This window comes from Ornithodoros turicata, chromosome 6 (genome assembly GCF_037126465.1).
Source record: "Ornithodoros turicata isolate Travis chromosome 6, ASM3712646v1, whole genome shotgun sequence".
In the NCBI taxonomy this organism is placed as follows: Eukaryota; Metazoa; Arthropoda; class Arachnida; order Ixodida; family Argasidae; genus Ornithodoros; species Ornithodoros turicata.
The window spans coordinates 58,714,907-58,733,800 of record NC_088206.1 but is presented as its reverse complement, the minus strand read 5'-3'; the positions used below and the strand labels follow the sequence as shown (position 1 = coordinate 58,733,800).

General features: G+C 45.0%; 2 protein-coding genes across 4 annotated transcripts in view; one reads left to right on the top strand and one right to left on the bottom strand.

The window, feature by feature from the left end:
- Positions 1–4,873: 4,873 nt before the first annotated feature.
- On the bottom strand, positions 4,874–14,793 carry LOC135396813 (eukaryotic initiation factor 4A-III). The gene is made up of 11 exons (XM_064628006.1): positions 14,629–14,793; positions 14,329–14,401; positions 14,055–14,184; positions 13,860–13,992; positions 13,719–13,799; positions 13,476–13,617; positions 12,900–13,038; positions 12,702–12,817; positions 5,864–5,971; positions 5,042–5,169; positions 4,874–4,964 (listed from the first exon to the last, which is right to left on the bottom strand). Exons 1-11 carry the CDS (start codon positions 14,765–14,767, stop codon positions 4,948–4,950), a joined length of 1,206 nt encoding a protein of 401 aa, XP_064484076.1. The 5' UTR covers positions 14,768–14,793; the 3' UTR covers positions 4,874–4,947.
- Positions 14,794–15,692: 899 nt separating this feature from the next.
- Positions 15,693–18,894, top strand: part of LOC135396810 (uncharacterized) — a 43,452-nt gene continuing 40,250 nt past the window's right edge. For 2 of the 3 annotated variants that reach the window (XM_064628005.1, XM_064628003.1), the window contains exons 1-3: positions 15,693–15,810; positions 16,229–16,247; positions 18,060–18,157. In XM_064628005.1, coding sequence (XP_064484075.1) covers positions 15,777–15,810; positions 16,229–16,247; positions 18,060–18,157 — 151 coding nt within the window. In that variant the 5' untranslated portion in view covers positions 15,693–15,776. The remainder of the gene's footprint in view (positions 15,811–16,228; positions 16,248–18,059; positions 18,158–18,894) is intronic. The other variant, XM_064628004.1, reaches the window with a different exon arrangement.

The following is an 18,894-nucleotide window of genomic DNA, read 5'->3' as shown; positions in this document are numbered from 1 at the left end:
AATGCACGTACGTTTTCTTCTTCTGACAGGCGACGAGCCGTTGTACTATTCCTGGACGGTAGTGGAGAGGGTCCCAGTGTCTCCTGGAGAGGTGCGCAAACAACTACGGTCTAAACTCGTTATTATGATACCCGTTAATACGACATCCTCACTTTGTGACCGGGGTTCTAGTCAGAGGGTTCTCCGGGGTTTCTAGGGTTCTAGTCAGAGACAGCATCATCCATACATGCGCAGGAGCACTGCAAAAGTTTTGTTTATTACTATCGTGATAACAAGATGAAAAATGCACTGAATCGGCTCGCGGAATGTCAAGCAGAACTGCAGGACGGCATGTCCAGATCGAACGGTTTGACTGTAAGAGGTTCTCTTACAAAGGCCTGCTCCAATCAGGGAAAACAAAATTAGAAAAATTGGCCTAAGTCTTTTCGATCAAACTTGATGAAAAGATATGCGTAAAGACGAGAGTGAAAAATCGGGTTTCACTCGAAAACGAAGAACCCTACATATTCATTACGTTATGTGCACTCTTCGTGTCAACACAATTGTTTTCTGCGTTTGCACGGTGTAGATCTGTAGTTGCACAGCCGGATGCAGTCGACGTTACTTGAAGCCCTTGAAGCTTCAAGATGTCACTGTTTATGCTCCCATATTTTACAAGAATTACACAGCATCAAGGCACAGACCCACTTCATAAGCAAACTATTTATTCGAAAGGTGTCAACTAAGGAAACCAATTTTCTTGCGGGCTTTCCTGGAATGCACAACAGGAACACATAAGACAGGATAATGCATGAGCCCAGGGAAATGAACTCATGCATACAGGCTCAGAATAGCGTATTGCACAACCACAGATGTTTGTCTTTCAAATCATTCTCTTCACAGGATATAGCTGACGCTAATACACTTATCGCAAGCAACAGCTCACCTGAAACACCTCGGCTGGCTGCAAAGCACAAACCAGGAAAGGTCAAATAAAAAAGAAGTTGGGTAGCAAGACAAGAACAGTACGCTTTCAACTGAATTTGTTTTTTATGGACCATTTGCTTCACCCGCCACCTCTTGCTCACGCTCCGGCGCATTCCTTCCCGAGAGTGATACGCTAGCAGCAAATGGGACAGTAAGGATTTACAGACATGGGCCCAGGTAACCCAGTCACCAGTTTGTACGTCCGTACGGTACGGCTGCTAGCGTGTCACTTTGAGGAAGAAATGCGAGGGAGCGTGTTCCGTGAACTTTTGTTCAACGTTGTACAGCGCTTCGCGCCAGCGTTGGCGCCAACGCCTCGACAACGCTCACGAATGCGCACCATTCTACTCCCATAGGATTCCTTTCCTTCTTTCCATGTGTCACGGTATTCTTCAACCCTCATCCATCACTCGTAAATCATACGCTCCCCCCCCCCCCCCGCATTGCTGTACTATTCTCACCGTTGCTTTATTGCTAGAGAATTATGCTTTCTCCGCGTATTTTTTTTACTTCCGTGTTATCCGTGTTCCGTTATCACCGCGAAGCAACTGTGGCTCTGAGCGCCGTGTGGATAGATGGAGAGATGACAGCAGGAAGGGATGGGAGACAGGGGGGGTTAGTATGCGTCCTGGGCCGGCTTTACGGGAACTGTGCCGCCATTCGTCTGCACAGTCTACCGAAAAACCCAGCGAAAACTTCGGACACCACAGCCTGCGCGGGAATTCCTAACCACTATGCCACTGTTAAATCTTTGTGATGACGACGAAGCAGTCATCACCTCGTGACACCATTCTTCTGTCACTCAGCCATTAAACATAGTCACTCCTACCCGCTGTCCTGTTTTCCACAGCCACGGGATCTGGTCCACGTAATTCTGCAAGGCCCCTGAAGCACCACAAGAAACAAATAAATAATCATCAAAGCCCGTTTTTAGCCACGTGCGCGCAGGCGGCACAGGCGATTGCGTTTCGGTTGCGTAACGCTGTGAAACCGCGAAACTCCGAAGCTAGTTGAACAACATGCGTCAAGTGATGATTGTGAGCCAATCATACGCACGAGTTTCTCGCGGACGTACGTGCGGCGCGGCCAGCGCGGCTGCTAGACGCACAGTCCGCACTCGCAGGGTTCTAGTATGTAGATGAAGAGCTTCTTCTCTGCAGAGGATCCACGACATAGGTTGATCATCGACGAAGATCGTCGATCAACGAGCACATATCAAGCTTAAAACGTCGCACGAACGCAGTGGTTCATAAATGTCCCAGAAAAGCCACACAAATATCCCGCGGAATTCACGGACACCAGCGTATTTGTAAAGTCTAGGTCGCAAAAAAACAAAACTTTGCCACCGCAGAAACCGAGGGGCTTCAGCAATAACTCCCTTTAGTGAAGCACAGTTAATCGTTATAACGGGACAGTTGATCTCGGTTCAAATGTTAATCGGTGTTGGTGAAACCTGCCTAAGTCTCCGAATTCGGCAAATGCTGGTGATGTAACAGAGTCTAACCGCAACAACCCTCCTCCATGAACCCTCTGGGTTCACCCATGAAAGCACGACGGGCTGCTTTGTACGCATACAGTACGACCACTCAGCACCTCGTGTTCACTCGGAGCAGGGAAGGATAACGGACGTATTTTAGTTACCGTTTCCAGTTTCGTTACTGCTATATTTTCGTTTCCGTTATCCGTTTCTGATACCGGCCTTTCAATATCGTTTCCGTTACGTTTCCGTTACTGTTTCCGGTAATGGAACGGTTGTTACAGAGCTGCGGGAGAATAGCCCTTCCGGCTCCATAAGCACCCTGTTTTGCCCAAGTGCTGCTTCGGTGTCACGCGTACACACTACACAAATAATTTGACGTCGTTGGGATGCGCACATCTTGCAAGATAAAAAAAAAAAGTAGGAACATGTATTCAGTGTACAGTCACTCGCAGTCCAGGAACTCAAGATGGGCGTAACCTTCATCCAATGTCGCACTCATAAGCGGACGCTCTCGGTAGTAAATTATACTGCCATAGTCACGGTGAAATGAAAAAGGAAATAAAAGACAAGTAACTAAAAATCGTAGGCTATCATCCTCGTGCTATGGTGGAGTATGGTCATGTGTTGATGTCATGGAGTCACGAGGACTGGGACGAGGTAAGCGAGGGATGCGCCCTCGAGATCCAATATTGCGCTTTCTTTCCATGCTCTCGTGTAGTATTTAGAGAATTACAGGCAATGAAGTCATCAAAACAAAAACAAAAAAATGAAAAGTCACTCAAATATCATCGCACAACAGGAATAGCCATTACCCGAATTCAATACCGGAATATAAACTCGTTTCCGTTTCTGGTGATGGAGGACCGTGGTACGCGTTCCCATTTCCGTTTATCGTTCCCATCTCCAATTTCGGTAATATACCGTTTGTTTCAGTTACCATTGCCGTTCCCCTTCCCTGACTCGAAGTACACTTTTTTTTTCTTTTAGATTCTCCACACAATGTCTGACTGCACCTATTTTACAGGTCCTGAACTAAATAGAGATTTTCGAGAATCACGAGTCCCGCAAACGGCAAAAACAAGGGCCTATGTATACATTTTCAAAGGCAAGGGAGTATTTTTTACCTTTGTGTGACCGGTGGTCATCCTGCAGCATGCAAAATGTGTGGACAAAAATTAGCATGAACATGAACCAACGTCTTTCTGTATTTGCACAAAGGGAAACAAGAAGGATCATTACATGGCCACCCTCATACAATACTATTAACTATGCAGTGCTACGACACAAAAGTATACAACTTTCTCCAGTGGGACATATGGAGAAAGGCCAAATTGCATCACGAGAATTGTCCACACAATGTCAGATAGAGGGGTACAATACAAGCCCTGGTGTCCACACCGTTTTGTCAAAGAGTGGCTTAGTAACAGCTGCACCGGATGTGTAAGATGCGTAGGACACAAAAAGCATCACTGAATGGAACACCCAGGGACACGACATCCCAGGTAAAATGTAAAAGACTGTTCTTTGCACCGATGTGAGCCTGCATTCCAAGTTTTGCAGCGAAAAGGGTAATAGAAGTGCAGAAAATTTGCATTGTGAATACTGAAGCTCACCAGACTTTGACATTACAGCATGCATCGCTACCAGTGAGGCAGTGTAAGGGAGGTCACGTGCCTATGGCTACTAATGGGGGCTCTGAGGCCTCCGACGTCTGTGCTTTACTCGGGCTGTGTTCAAGGCTTTGTATGTCGCTAAGCAGACACATAGAAGACTATCCTTGCGTTTGCCGACCAAGAGCCAGGGAGGCTCCGCCTCCTGGATGCCAGCCAATAGGACACGGAGGGCAGGCACTTCCCAAGTCTCTTGCTTAAGAGATGGTGCACCAATCTAACCAACAGCTGAACGAGGCTTAGACAGGAGTGTAGTTGCCATTATTTCGCATGATACAAGGCTTCTACCATAGTGCACCAATCTAACCAACGGCTTCGCTGTCCATCGACATGGGAACGAGGCCATGCGGGAGCCGTGCATACACCGGTTAACGGACGGCAAAGTCATCGGCTAGATTGGCTTGTCATGGCAGAAGCCTTGCGCCAGAAAAAACTGCTGGTTAGCGGATGGTGAAAAGGTTGGATAGACTGGTGCGCCACTGCCCGCCAGAAGCCCTGCAACACGCGAAACAACGGTAACGCTGCGACATCTCTTAGGCGAGAGCAGAGGCTTGGGAAGTGCCTGCCCTCCGTGTCCTCTTATTGGCTGGCATTCAGGAGGTGAAGCCTCCCTCGCTCTTAGCCAGCAAACGCAAGGATAGTCGTACAAAGCGTGCATGATGCAATGTAATGATGTTAGATGTGATCACATCAAACTAAAGTGGCACCACCCCTTTAACATGCTGTAAAGATGCAAATGAAACAGTTTTACAAAATCTTGGTTGTGGGAAATGAAAAACTGCCCTGGATGATTTATTGTTTAAGTCTGTACATCTGATGATCTTCTGAAGTTTAGACAAGGTCAGCAACTGCAAAGAGAATGTAGTAATTATTACTCAACGTCTAGCCAATAACTGCGTTATAATAAGCAGAAAAGGAAGAGTACCATTCATGGGCATTTCATCAATCTGAGTACTGTAGTACTGTTCTATGTCTCGCAAGATGCGGATGTCATCGTTCTTCACAAAGTTGATGGCGACACCTTTGCGGCCGAAACGACCTGATCGGCCAATCCTGAAAAATGAGGAGTAAAATATAGAACATGTTTCTTTCAATGCTTTTGGTTTCCTCGTTCTCGTATGTACTGCCAAGCTCACTTCCACGGCTGTGTTCAACTTAAAAATGGCACCACCTGCAGATCTTCCTCGCATGTTCTACGCCACTGGAAGGCGAACATGTGGAAATGTTCCCTGCTTCAAATGGCCATGCTAAATCCTCGGCCCACTACCATTCATTTCAATGCATTTTGTGCCCCCACCTGCCTTGGTGATGATTATGATAATTCGTCGCTTTACGTCACGGGATGCCTTAGTGGCTTGTCACACGATGGTTTTCCTGCAGGAACACTTGTTTCTCACACAACCCACGATAACCAAAAATAAACAGCTTTTGAAGGGTCCTCCACTGCTCCTTTAAACACAGCACAAACTAACTTTTCACATGATAGCTACATGGCTTGTGATACACCTACAACAAAAGTCAAGCAGGAACTCTTTTGCTGTTGTTGCTTCAAATGTGCTCACACATTATTGAGCTTTGTTCTCATTTTTTATGGACAGTACAAGGCTTGGACTTGGGCAAAGAAACCAGAGTTCCTTCAGACGTCAATTATACCAAGGGCAGCTGTTGCAGATTTAAAGGTCAGCCACACTTTCCCTAAGTGACTGGTGCAGTGAACGAGTTACAAAGAGTGATTTGTGTTACATACCTGTGGATGTACAACTCACGGTTGTTGGGAAGGTCATAGTTGATTACAAGTGAGACCTGCTGAACATCAATGCCTCTGGCCCAGATGTCAGTTGTTATCAGCACACGACTGAAATGAACAGGATAAATAAATGAGGTGAGATCCACCTAAACGCAGATAATGCAGCTTTCAGTTGCATGCGTGTTCAGAATCATGCTTCAATTGCAACCACAGAAGTGTCTTGCGATTGGGTACTTTTCACATCACTTATGCAAACGATGTAGCGATACACACACTGAGGCTATCATCAATGTCAACTATCAGCTGTCAGAGATGAAAAGAGCTATGCACCATTACACACCAAAAATATGCAGTTTAATAATATTTTATCGTCATCCAGCACCATTTTCAACAATGGCACCTTGAATCAACCTTCAGCTATTACACTGCAATGCAATCTCACAAGTCTTGTGGCTCTTGTCAGGTAAGTCACAGGCAAAAGGCGAGCACAGGTTAGCTTGCACCCCCTCCATATATGTGAACATGTAATCAACATCCTTGTATTTTCAACATTCTGTAATCTTCATGCAAGGAAATTTAAATCATCTTCACTTGACGACATTCCGTCAGCTACCCTGAAGTTGTGGAACTCGTCTGAATGAAACGAAAACATGAAGACGGAGCAGCAACTCACGCACTAAGCTCCGCCTTAATGCGTGCTGCTCCCCTACACTTGCGCTGGATCGGCCTGCTTCACTTCGCGGAGCTTTCCGAAATACTGAGTCTCGAAACGCACTCTAGTGCGTCTGCTTTAGCTCTTGGAATACGATACATCCGAAAAAAAATAGGCATGCTCAGAACAAAATGAGTACGAAAAATCAGGCAGGCAGTCTGAAACGTGGTCCGAAATATTGGACGTGGAGATACATTAGCTCTATGAGGCGTTTGACGGTGCCAAGAGTTGTGTCCAAAAAACTGGGAAGCACGGATTTTGGTAGTCCGAAATATCGCCAACTGTATGCCGCATCACGTGCACTGCTGCATTTTCTCAAAACAACTTACTTAACTGGAATTGAAACATTACTGGGAAATGTTACAATGTGACAAATGATACGTACAACTCTGTGACTGACACAATTTTGCCTTATAGGGCGCACTTTTCTTTACAGCGAAATCACTCTACAGTGGGCTGTGCACATCTGGCGGTGCAACTTGCCAATGTGTAGAGTAAAGCGATGACTGTTGGGTGGTGCTAGCGTAGAGCAGTTGTGAATGTAACTTCAGAGCTGTACGTAACGTGTTCCTTGTAACGGCTTAATGCTGTAACGTTTTAAGTAACTAAGTAATGACATAGTTACTTTCTAAAAAGTGCAACTAATAATGTACTTAGTTACAAAAATTGCGTACACTACGGCAGCAGCACAGCCTGACCTGGTCCGGTGGTAACTGCCTTTTTAAGCACTTCAGCGCTTTGGCGGTCCCAAAGGTGGTATGAGTAGTATTCCCGAGATCAACAACATCAAAAGTCACCCTAAACATTTGTGCCCTAGTTTAACATGTGTCACCCTCTGCCTTAGGTATGTGGTAGCCTCTTTCTGGGCCACCCTGAGGGTCATGTGACACAATCATAATAACTAGAAAATTAGTGTTGGAAATTCTGCACAATTTTTGCAGTCCAGGGATTTTTCCTGACAAGTCTGGGATTTCAGGATTCCAAATCAAAATGCTTCCGATAGCTTAACTCTTTCCTTACCATGTCCGTTGAGCGTCATCACCGGTGATCGACGGTTTGCGAGCCGTGCTACTCGGCCTCTACAGCAGATATGGACAAGTGGTGGATACTAAAAACACTACAGAATCAGTTTGGTTTTCACTTTTAGCTTTTCCTCGTTGTGGTGACTTATGAGGCCCTGGCCAAGGAGGCAGTGTGTGGAGAGTTTATCTTAGTCGCGTCCCCGTCTTTCACAAATGCGCAACACTTGCATTTTAAGCATATGTGGGTTTGATTTTGTTTATTAGAATGCAAATAACGACTCTGAAGGTGCTAGATAATCACATGTTTGTCCCGAATGTGTGGATAGTTGTGTGGAACTTGCACTATTGCTGCTCTTCCTGTTTCAAAACTAATCAGGAGCAACAGAAAAGCCGTGAAATAGCAAAATCTGGAACAAGAACATCAAACTAATGTTTTCTGCAGAAATTACGATGTTTCATTTGTTTTATTACATCAAGGAACTCTGTCACTCAGTTACATAAAGAACTTGGGTGTTGACGTCATTTTTCATAACTCATGGATTTTTTTATCCAGAGTGTTAATATTTGCAGATATTTCTGACAAAATTTGGCACATTTTGTATATTTTGGAACTTGTTGAGTGATATTTTTGTCCACGATACAGTAGTGCCTCCACTAAGTTTTTGCTGTCTGCACAGATTTTTTTGTGTTCCAAAATTAATTTTGGAAGTACATGGACAGCTTTGTTTCTGAAACCTACATCTTTCGATAGGGACCCATGTGGCTACATTTTCCTATGTAGCAACATAGTTTGTGAAGTGATACTGTCAGCGACAAAAAATATATTTACCAAGCCACCCAAAACTTGCCATTGTAGCTGCGGTATGGAAGGAGTGAATGGTTTCCATTATTTTTAATATGCAACGCATTTTATCGAAAAACTGACTTTTTCATGTTCTCAAATAACGGGCTCATTTTTATTTGCAGTCCCTTCACATTGCCCCCACCGATTTATTTCAGACTGTCACCAAAGAGGAAACCCGGTTGTGACTTCCGGAACTGAACGACAGAAGTATCAAGGCCTGGCAGGCAACAAGAAGAGAATGCGCACGAATTGTAATGTTGAAGAAAAACTTGCTTTCGAAACTCCAGATGGTTTACGTGCCAAGCGAGATGCTTTCAAAGGGGACATTTGTGCAGACCTTCCATAGTGTCCCTAGCAGTTTTCAGTAGGGCTGTGCAAAATTGAGCAAAATTTTTCAAGATCGAGTCGAGTAATACTAAACCACTGTTTCGAGTATCGAGTCAAGTAGTTGGCGTTCCATTAAATGATAGGTAATGCGTAGAAGCAGGAAGATAGACAAAAAATTATAAAAGCTTTATGAGAACAATGTGCCACCTAAGGACAACATTGCTAAATAAATGTTGCAACCATAAGAAGCATAAAGAGATTTACAAGTTATTGGGCAGCAAAAACCATTCTTTCTACCAGGTGCTGTTTAACTCTTTCCTTACTGCCACAAAAATGGACATTTTTGGGTGGTTTGACAAATATATTTTTTGTGGCTGACAGTATCACTTCAAAATATGTTGCTATATAGGAATGAATGCCATATCAAATGATGCAAGTTTCCTAAACAAAGCTATCCATGTATTTCCAAAATTTTGGGACACACACACAAAAAAAAAAAAATTGGTGCAAAGAGCAGACACGTCATGAATATACTGAATACCAATCTACAAGTTCTAAGATATACAAAATGTGGCAAACTTTATCAGAAATAATAGCTCCAAATATCAACACCCTGGATCAAGAAGTTCATGAGCTCTGGAAAATAACATCAACACCCATGTTGTTCATGTAACTGAGTGGCACAGTTCATTGAAGGCGTAAAACAGAAATGAATATCGTAATTTCAGCAGAAAACATTAGTTTCATGCTCAACTTTCCTGTTTACCACATATTGCTATTTCACCACTCTTCTATTCCTCCTGGTTAGTTTTGAGACAAGAACAGCAATAGTGCAAATTATATATATCCACATATTCGGGACAAAAATCTAAACGTCTAAACACCTTCAGAGTCGTTATTTGCGCTCTAATAAACAAAATCAAATCTAAATATGCTTCAAATGTGAGTACTGAGCATTTTTGAAAGAGGTCCACCGCGAGAACGCGATGCCACAACCAAGATAAAATCGCCACACTGCCTCCTTGGCGCAGAGTCAGCTTCATAAATCACTACCACAAAGAAAAGATAAAAGTGAAAACAAAACTCATTCTGTAGTATTAATAGTATCCAATAAATGCGACCACTTGTCCAAATCTACTTAAGGGACCGAGTAGCGCCGCTCATAAAACGTCGATCACCGGTGGCCTACGCTCTATGGGCGGGGTAAGAAAAGAGCTAAGACATTCTCTTCTTGCACTGTTCCCCGAAGAGGATTGAGGATGCTGTCCCCACTTTTCTTGCTGTATTCTGCTATTGATATTGGGTCGGCATTCAAATGCTGCACAAGGGTCGTCATTGAACCTGTCGGTGTCTTCAAAGTTTTATGAACTAGTAGAACCAAAAAAGACACTCCCGGCGAAGAAACGAAACTACGAAATGCGCTCCTCCCATGTCAGATACACTTCCGCGCGCGCGCGCGTCGCCTCCATAGCCAGCAGTAGCTAGTTGAAGCTGGTTTGCCATTCATAGCCACTACTCAGTCTGTAGTCAAGTCGAGGCTAGCCGAAGCTAATAGTGAAAACAAGTTCGTGGAAATACGACAGCGATCACGCCTGCGCCGAATGCGTGTTTCCAAATGGTGGAATCGTTGTGACAGGTTATATCTTATATGTGATGGATTTTAATGTGGATTTAACACGAGCCCGAAACGATATCGAGTACTCGAAAGTTGACGAGTCATCATTTGTCGAATCCGAGTCGAATATGACATCGACTCGAGTCGAAATTTCGAGTACTCGCATAGCCCTAGATTTCAGCAATTTGCCACGCCCCCTCAACTTGATGTCAAAGTCAATCTTTAGCACGCAAGATGTAAAACCATACGCTGGTGGAATCGCCTGACTTCTCTAGTTAAGTCACTACGCTACACACTTTGCTTGTCTGCCTGTCTTAGCAACTAAGCCGATACCCTTGACACCCAGTAGTTCTTCTTTCTTTGAGCATCCTTGCATTTACTGACCAAGTGCGAGCGAGGCTCCGCCTCCTGGGTGCGGGCCAAAAGGAGGATGCGGAGGGCAGGCACTTCCCAAGCCTCTGCTCTCACCTAGGCGATGGCACAGCATTACCGTTGTTTTGTGTCTCTCAAGGCTTCTGTCATGGTGCACCAATCTAACCAATGGCTGAACAAGGCTTAGACAGGAATGTACCGTATTTTCTCAATTATAAGATGACCTTTTTTTTTTCCAAAATCCAGTGTTCCAAAGTCCGGGGTTGCCTTAGCTTCGAATATGCGCGCCACAACCAGCTCAGGGGAGAGGCGGAAGTGGGTGACGGGATTGGCCAACACCGCGGCGCGACCGATATCACGTGTTGCAGTGTCAATGCAAATACGGCAATACAGACACAATGGGGACGGCATCCATTCTTCATTCCCTGTCATGGCGTCGGTCTTCGGCGTTTGTTAACACTTTTGTAAATACAGCAACAATTTAGCGGTGGCAAGGCGCTTTCAAGTATTGGAAATAAGTGTTACAAGGTGGCTAAAACAACAGGGAGAGATCAAGAATTGTACCAGCGCAGAGAATTTTGGACACTTCCTGCAACGTGCCTGACGACGTTGTCGTGCACACTCTGAAGAAATATGGTTTGTCTAGCTTTTTGGATGGAACGGAGGACAATGAACAAAGAACAGAGTAGCTAGAATGTGATGATGATGATAAATAAACGGTATTGTGCATTGTGGTTGTCTTAGATCCGAGAAAATATGGTAGCTACAGTTATTCCGCCTGCCGCAAGGCCTCTGCCATGGCACACTAATGCAACCGACGGCTTTGGCATCCATCAACATGGGAACGAGGCCAAGCGGGAGTCGCGTGTACGCTGGTTAATGGACAGCGAAACCGTTGGTTAGATTGGTGCGCCATGGCAGAAGCCTTACGACATGCGAAACAATGGTAACGCTGCGCCATCTCTTAGACGAGAGCAGAGGCTTGGGAAGTGCCTGCCCTCCGCGTCCTCCTACTGGCCCGCATCCAGGAGGCGGAGCCTCCCTCGCTCCGCAATTATTGAAATGAGCTAAAGACAAAGAATTGTCATTGAGAACGAGGGCTACAAATTAAGCATCTTGTTATAGTTGCACACTTCTGCATCACAACTGCGCTAACAGTAAGTTTGTACCTAAACTGAGTCCCGAAATACCAGGATTTTTTTTAGAAAATCCCACTATTTTGGGACACAAAAAACAGTAGGATCTCACATTTTCAGAATATTGCGGATCCCAAGACTAGAGAGGATAATGCCTGTGTTTGACCCTACTTGTGAAAAAAATCTCGGCCACTGTCGGATAAGTGGTCATACTAACAAGGTGAACCTACGTGGCAGCGAAACGATTCGCAAGAGAAACGGTCGTAAAGTGAGCATGTCTGACTATCATACCAATGAGGGTTCACTGTATGTCTGGCAGGAGCTGAGGCAGATCTAGGATTTTCCTGAGGGGAGGTCCTGCCTTGGACAGTATCCTACTATACTACCGAAGGCCAATTGAAACTCTGTGTAGCGACAGAAATTCAGGGGGATCAGGATGACCAGACCACCCCCCTCCAGGTCCACCTGTAGGGAGGAGTGTATCACTCCAACCAACTCTCCTGCGAGCCTTTTCACTCGAAATTGACGTATCTCCAGACTGTTTCGTTAGAGCGAGAAGGCAGCTGACCCGCACCCACGGAGAGGAGCAAGCAGGATATTCTCCTAATAGGCTCTGGTTTCATTTCCACTTCCTCCCATGACCTCTCCCACAGCTATACCTCCTCCTGATATATTCTATGCAGCAGGACGCAAAGAACTCTGCGGCTGGAGCAACCAAGGTAAATTATTCACACAGCAGATGTCATATGAAACTGGTACGATTAAGCTCTGTCCTAATGAGACCCCAACCAAAATTATGTGGCAGCATACCTGTGCCCAGAGCGGAACTCCTTCATGAGGGCGTCCCTTTCCTTCTGCGGCATGTCACCGTGCATTGCGGACACTGTAAAGTTTGCTTCGCGCATCTTCTCTGTCAGCCAGTCCACCTGAAAACATTTATCGCATTCCAGGAAAGATTTCACACGAGTTTGGGCAACAGGACGGAAAGCAATGTGTAATGACAGCTACCTTTCGCTTTGTGTTGCAGAAGATGACTGCTTGTGTGATGGTCAAGGTGTCATACAGGTCGCACAGTGTGTCAAATTTCCATTCCTCCCTTTCGACAGCGACAAAGAACTGTCTGATGCCCTCAAGTGTCAACTCGTCACTGTTTGAACAGACAATCATCAAGAAAAATCAGACAATAGGAACGAGTGAGGTATCACGAACCACTTCAAGCAAATGGTGCATCAGGCATCGTAACATACCGGCTTGACGTGAACTTATTCGTTCCAAAACAGCCATATCCCTGAGATCCTTACGAGTTTTTGTAACATTCTGTGTGTGTTCTTGATCACTGCTATCACCTTAGATTAAAGGAGCAGTGGAACGTCTTGCAACCCGATATCTCTACGGCTCCGTATCGCACGTTGTATTCCATGGATTTGGTAAACAGTCTCCCTCACTTCTAACTTTTTTTCCTACAGCTTTTTACTTATGCCAACTGCGTAGGTATCCCAGAGCTCAAAGTGTTGGTTTTGCTGGTCACTCAAAATTGTCAGCTGATTGCAAAAAAAGGAAAATGAAAAGCTTAGCACTACATACCGCTTGACCAAGATACGAACAGGATCAGTCATGAATTTGCTGGTCATCTCAAGGATTTCATGTGGCAATGTAGCTGAGATGAGCACAACCTGGGTGCAGGGGGGCAAGTACCGGTACACGTCATAGATCTGCTCTTTGAAACCTGCGATGGGGTCAAGACAACAATGGTTATTAACATAAAACCTGGCAATTATAGAGTGCATCTAAAATGCAGAGCAGCAATGTTTCCTAGTTGATGCTCACCCTTATTCAACATCTCATCAGCCTCATCAAGGACAAGCATTTTGATGGAACGAGTTCGGAGATTCCTCCGCTTGATCATGTCTGAAATTAAGCATTTTCCATTTAGCTCCACAAAACAGTTGCTATGCTCCTCCTACTCACCAAACACTCTGCCTGGTGTTCCGGATACAATGTGCTGGCCGTAGTCTAGCTTGCGGATGTCTTCACCCAAATTAGTGCCTCCGATGCACGCGTGGCACTGGACGTTCATGTAGTCTCCAAGAGCGAGAATGACCTACAATGTGGGCAACCACTGTAAGTGTCACTACTCATACAGGAAAATGTCCTCCTCCGCACCTTTTGAATCTGTACAGCCAATTCTCTGGTGGGTGACAAAATGAGTGCCTGTGTTTCTCGAACTTGGGTGTCAGTTGTCTGAAGAACGCCAATTGCGAATGTAGCAGTTTTCCCTGTTCCTGACTGCGCCCTATGTGGGATAAAGATACGTGTATTCACAGAGCTTATGCACGCACATGGTCAGTAGAAATCGTTAGATGTGCGAAGACAGACACTGATAACACGAAATGACTATTTCGGATTCAACTGCACATAAAAGCTGTGTAATACGTACTGCGCAATGACATCTCGTCCTTTAATGACTGGTTTTATGGACCTCTGTTGAATTGCTGACGGCTTCTCAAAACCTTCAACAAAAGACGCAAGAAGCGAGTAAGGAACTCGGAGGTGATGCTCACGAAGGTTACACGCACAGAACAGTCTACACAAGTACGCGTATGCGTAAAACCAGCATCTAGTATCTATTTAGACACCACATTTCGATACAACAAAAGATTCCGGTGGCCATAACGTAAACCAGGCGTGTTTAGGCCCAAGGCTACGTCACAGCGTCACTTCACAACAACACACTTACCGTACGCGTAAATACCACGCAATAGGTCTTCACGTAGTCCTACAGCGTCAAAAGTTGGAATTACTTCCACATCCTCACTGGTTTCAAATTCTACGTTCGCCAAATCTTCCGCTTGCACAACTCTCCGACGAGACGCCATTTTTGCGAAGCACAATGTGGCCAGCTGCAGGTCGAGCCACGGTAATATTGGTAATATCGCAGTGATGCCAGACGTAGAGTGGTTCCCGACGACACCGGCAAGCGGTGCGTTCATGCGCCTTCGCGCCAAGGGCAGTTTTGTCATGAATAATATGACGTTTCAGTTTAAATGTGCACTTGAGGCAAAGGAACAGACGAAGAATGACAGAAAGAGAGGTAATGATAATAAAAACAGCGACAGAAGAGAGCTCCACAGCTTGCCCGTGTTGACTAAGACACCCTATGAACGCGGTTCCGTGTTAGCGCCGAGAAGCAACTGTGGCTATAAGAGTGGCGTACAGACGTGGACAGATGAAGACAGGACAGCAGGAAGGAGTGGGGGACAGGGGGATTAGTATGCGTCCTGGGCCGACTTCAGGGGGAAATGGGGCGATATTCGTCTAGAAAGTCTTCGGAGAACCCAGCGAAAATCTCAGAGTGCACAGCCAGTGACAGGATTCGAACCCGTGTCACCTTCCAATCTCGCCGTGGAAAGCGGTCATCCTCCTGTATGATCTGTTTTCAGTTGTGGGCTCTCTGGATGCCTTCATATCCGTCAAATCGCACGCTAACAAATGCGCATCAACATGCGGGAGGAAAACAATTGAGAAACACAGACATTTCTCACATTTTCCAATGGATCTTATACACTTTCCACATCTACTGCATTGTGTGAAATATACACAAACGTTGCTTTATTTCAAGTTTCGGTTTCGAAAAACCGAATAATTTCAATACTGATATAAAATAATAAAGGCCACAAGGTGGAGATGGAAGGACACTCCGAAAATGCGATGCCTAATATCAAAAAGAATTGATGAAATTGGCCGATGTTATTAATTAGATGGTAAACCTTTGTCGTTGCCAAGGAAGAGGAGAATAACGGGAGCGCGTGGTAGTTAGCTCACTCCACCATACTCACTCACCTTCGCCCGGTAGACGTTGTCTTTGGTTGAGCACCGACCACTGCAATGTCCGGGAAATGTGACAGCAGTGAAGAAAACGGTAAGCATGAATTGCGACTTGTCCCATCCTCTAGCAATACAAGATAATGGCATATAGAATGATGTCACGACAAGCCTAAATTAGGTGCAAACCCGTAACAAGGTACTTTCTACTCCAATGATGGCGTGTAAGCACCCCTATTCGAGTATTTAGTATATTCGAGTATATTTGGCGAATCATTCCTCTTTTAGGAGGCAAAAAAAATTAAACAAGCACGTCTTAGCAATAAGAACCACACTTTATGATGATGATTGGCTATGGCACGTGCTAATAACGGTGAAAATATATCGATAAGCTTCACAGTAAGGACCGAAGCTTTGGCGCCAGGACTCCGTTTATACTTTTACACGTCTTTTTCACGTCTTACACGTACACACGTCTATACACGTCTTTTTCTTTCTTTCTCTTGTCGAAACAGCAGGGAGGACCAGATATAGGTAAAGTACGAGTTCCACTACTTTCTTCATAGTGCTCTTTTTGCAACCTGAGCGTTTTTGCTTTATATGTTGGGGGGAACTCGGGTCTCCTGGAGGTAATGAGCAACCTTCCTATATAAAAAGAATGGCTTCCATCAACGCCGTAAAGGAGGATGGTTACCTCCATTTCAAACACTTTTCTCTACGGGTGCAACAGACGTATCCGCGCTCCGCCCGCAGGGATTCCTAGAGTAAAGTGCCCTTCAAAGCATCCTTTCTCCCTGCGTCAGTTACGCAACTGTCTCCTTCCTACAATCCGACTGGCTAAAGAAACAGGAAAGTACAAAAAATTCTCCTTGAGGAAGGAAAGGTGGCGTTACCAGGCTCCAACAGCTCCCCATAGAGCCCATAGTTTGAAATAATTCACACAACACTGAGCACACGACCAATGAGAGTGCAACGTCGTAGAAATTATGCAATGCCAGTCGGCCAATCAGGAGCCCTAACTTTGGCTGAGCTTTCGGCTGGTTCTGGCTACCATCGACTTCTATACCGGATTTCACGCCTACCGCCGTTACACGATATTCAAAATAACTTAAGCTTCTTTTGGCTAAAAGAAATATTTATTTGACACAAAGCACTGATTCAAAGATCTGATACACGGGTGCACTGTGAATACAAAGCCCACTGCGTTGTTGACGCACTGTAACTAAGTTCGAACTTGAAGCAAAACGAACACAGCCCTCGAAATCTGACACGGCCCGAGCGTGTTCTTCACTCTCCAACTCACGAAGCATTCCAGTTCCGTAGTTGATAGACTGTACGTGGGATAACAGTCGTGTTCAGGAACAGCACAACACGCGTAGAATCACAAACTGTTTTGCCGATTGACATCACCGAAACACGGAACACAAGCCGACAGATGCCGTGCCTGCCGATGCGAGCTATTTCGAAACTGTTGAAACAACCGCCGGGACGCTGCACGCACATGCGCGCGTAGAAAATGCGATTTCAAAACATTGTCGACCAATCGGAGCGCGCACACAGTCTAGGCCAATGAGCTTGCAATGTTGTGGATTGGCGTAGTGGTACATACTCTACAGCCGCATCCTTGGTTACCTGAGGAGGACTGGCGTTACCTTGAGAGCAATACAAATAGACGGCGCTGTGGTTTCAATGTGGCAGCGTCCACCAGAAAGCGACGTATATTTTACGGTTAAAATCGAGTTTATCAGTTGTAATCCTTGTGGTGCGCTATTAATAACCTATTATCACGTTTGAGTCTGAACAGGTTTTCAGTTGAACATAACCTTATTTTAGCATCAAAACTGCTTTACGCTCGGAGGAACGGTCACTTACTTAGGGGGTAAAGGTCAATGAGAGAGAGAGAAAGATAATAAAAATATGAAAAAATAAATTAAAATCGAAGGCCAAGATGCGTATCAGATCAAGCTATATGATACTGCGAGGAGTTTCCACTGCTGACTTCATCTTATTGCACTGACATCGCACTTTGCCGCAAATTCAACGAAAAATTATTTGTATTTTGTCAAACTTTACGCTCTTGAACTTGTTCTTGACACATATCTTTATAAATATACGCCACTGGCCCCCAATATTCCAACGAAACTCAGTCCTTACATCTAAATGTTCTAAATGTAAGACATGGAATTCCCCCAAATGTGAAATTATGTGTTTCAAAAGCGCAAAGAACATCAAGAGGCCGTCTCTCTTTCTCTCTTTATTTTGTCCTGAGGCATCCATAAAGAATGCAACCCCATCTCGACTGTGGTTTTACGCACACGTCATGTATTCAATTGTGTGTCCACGCAGGATGAAATGGACTAATCAGACCTATGCAGGCACCGGCATTGTCTTGGTGTGCATGCTGTCCGTGGTGTTGGTCGTATATGCTGTGGGAGAATTTCCAGGTAAGAACTGGACACATTTTGGACATACCGAGGACGTATTCACACGCCGTACGAGCTCGTAAAGCCTCTCCTTGTTTTATGCAATCGAATGTGTGGCCGCACTCTTAAAAATGAACTTCACCGCATAGCACGCTCCTAGCCAACCATAATCTCGAATGATATCGTTATCTGCCCTGACTTGTTGAGACCGGGAGGCGTACGCCTTTTTGTGACGCTTATGCTGTTCATAATTGTCACAAAAAATGCGTACACCTCCCGTTTTCAATAAATCAGGGCAGATAACGACATCATTCGAGATTATGGTTGACTAGGAGCGTGCTATGTGGTGAAGTTCATTTCTAAGAATGTGGAGTTCGCGTGATCGGACGTGATCTTCCGCCCTCACGCCAAGCGCAAGGCAACGTCACCCTCCTTTCAACCACGGGTGTTTCCACGCTCTTCAAAATGAACTTCACTGCACGCTCCTAGCAAACAATCATCCCAAAAGACAACGTTCTCTCCCTTGATTTCATGAAAATGGGAGATGTACGCCTTTTTTGTACGAATTATGCCGTGCATAATGCTACAAAACATTTTGGACGTATATGCAGTGGGAGAATTTCCCGGTAAGAACTCGACACATTTTGGACATACCGAGGACGTAATTCACACGCCGTACGAGCTCGTAAAGCCTCTTCTTGTTTTATGCAATCGAATGTGTGACTACACTCTTAGTTGTTAGTTAGTATATTGTTTTT

Excerpts from the sequence above, each read along its gene's own strand:
- LOC135396813 (XM_064628006.1), bottom strand. The coding sequence starts at position 14,767 with ATGGCGTCTCGTCGGAGAGTTGTGCAAGCGGAAGATTTGGCGAACGTA. Across the intron at positions 14,402-14,628 it reads GCGTGGTATTTACGCGTACG|GTTTTGAGAAGCCGTCAGCA; the intron begins GTAAGTGTGTTG and ends CTTTTGTTGAAG. Across the intron at positions 13,618-13,718 it reads TGATGAGATGTTGAATAAGG|GTTTCAAAGAGCAGATCTAT; the intron begins GTGAGCATCAAC and ends ACCCCATCGCAG.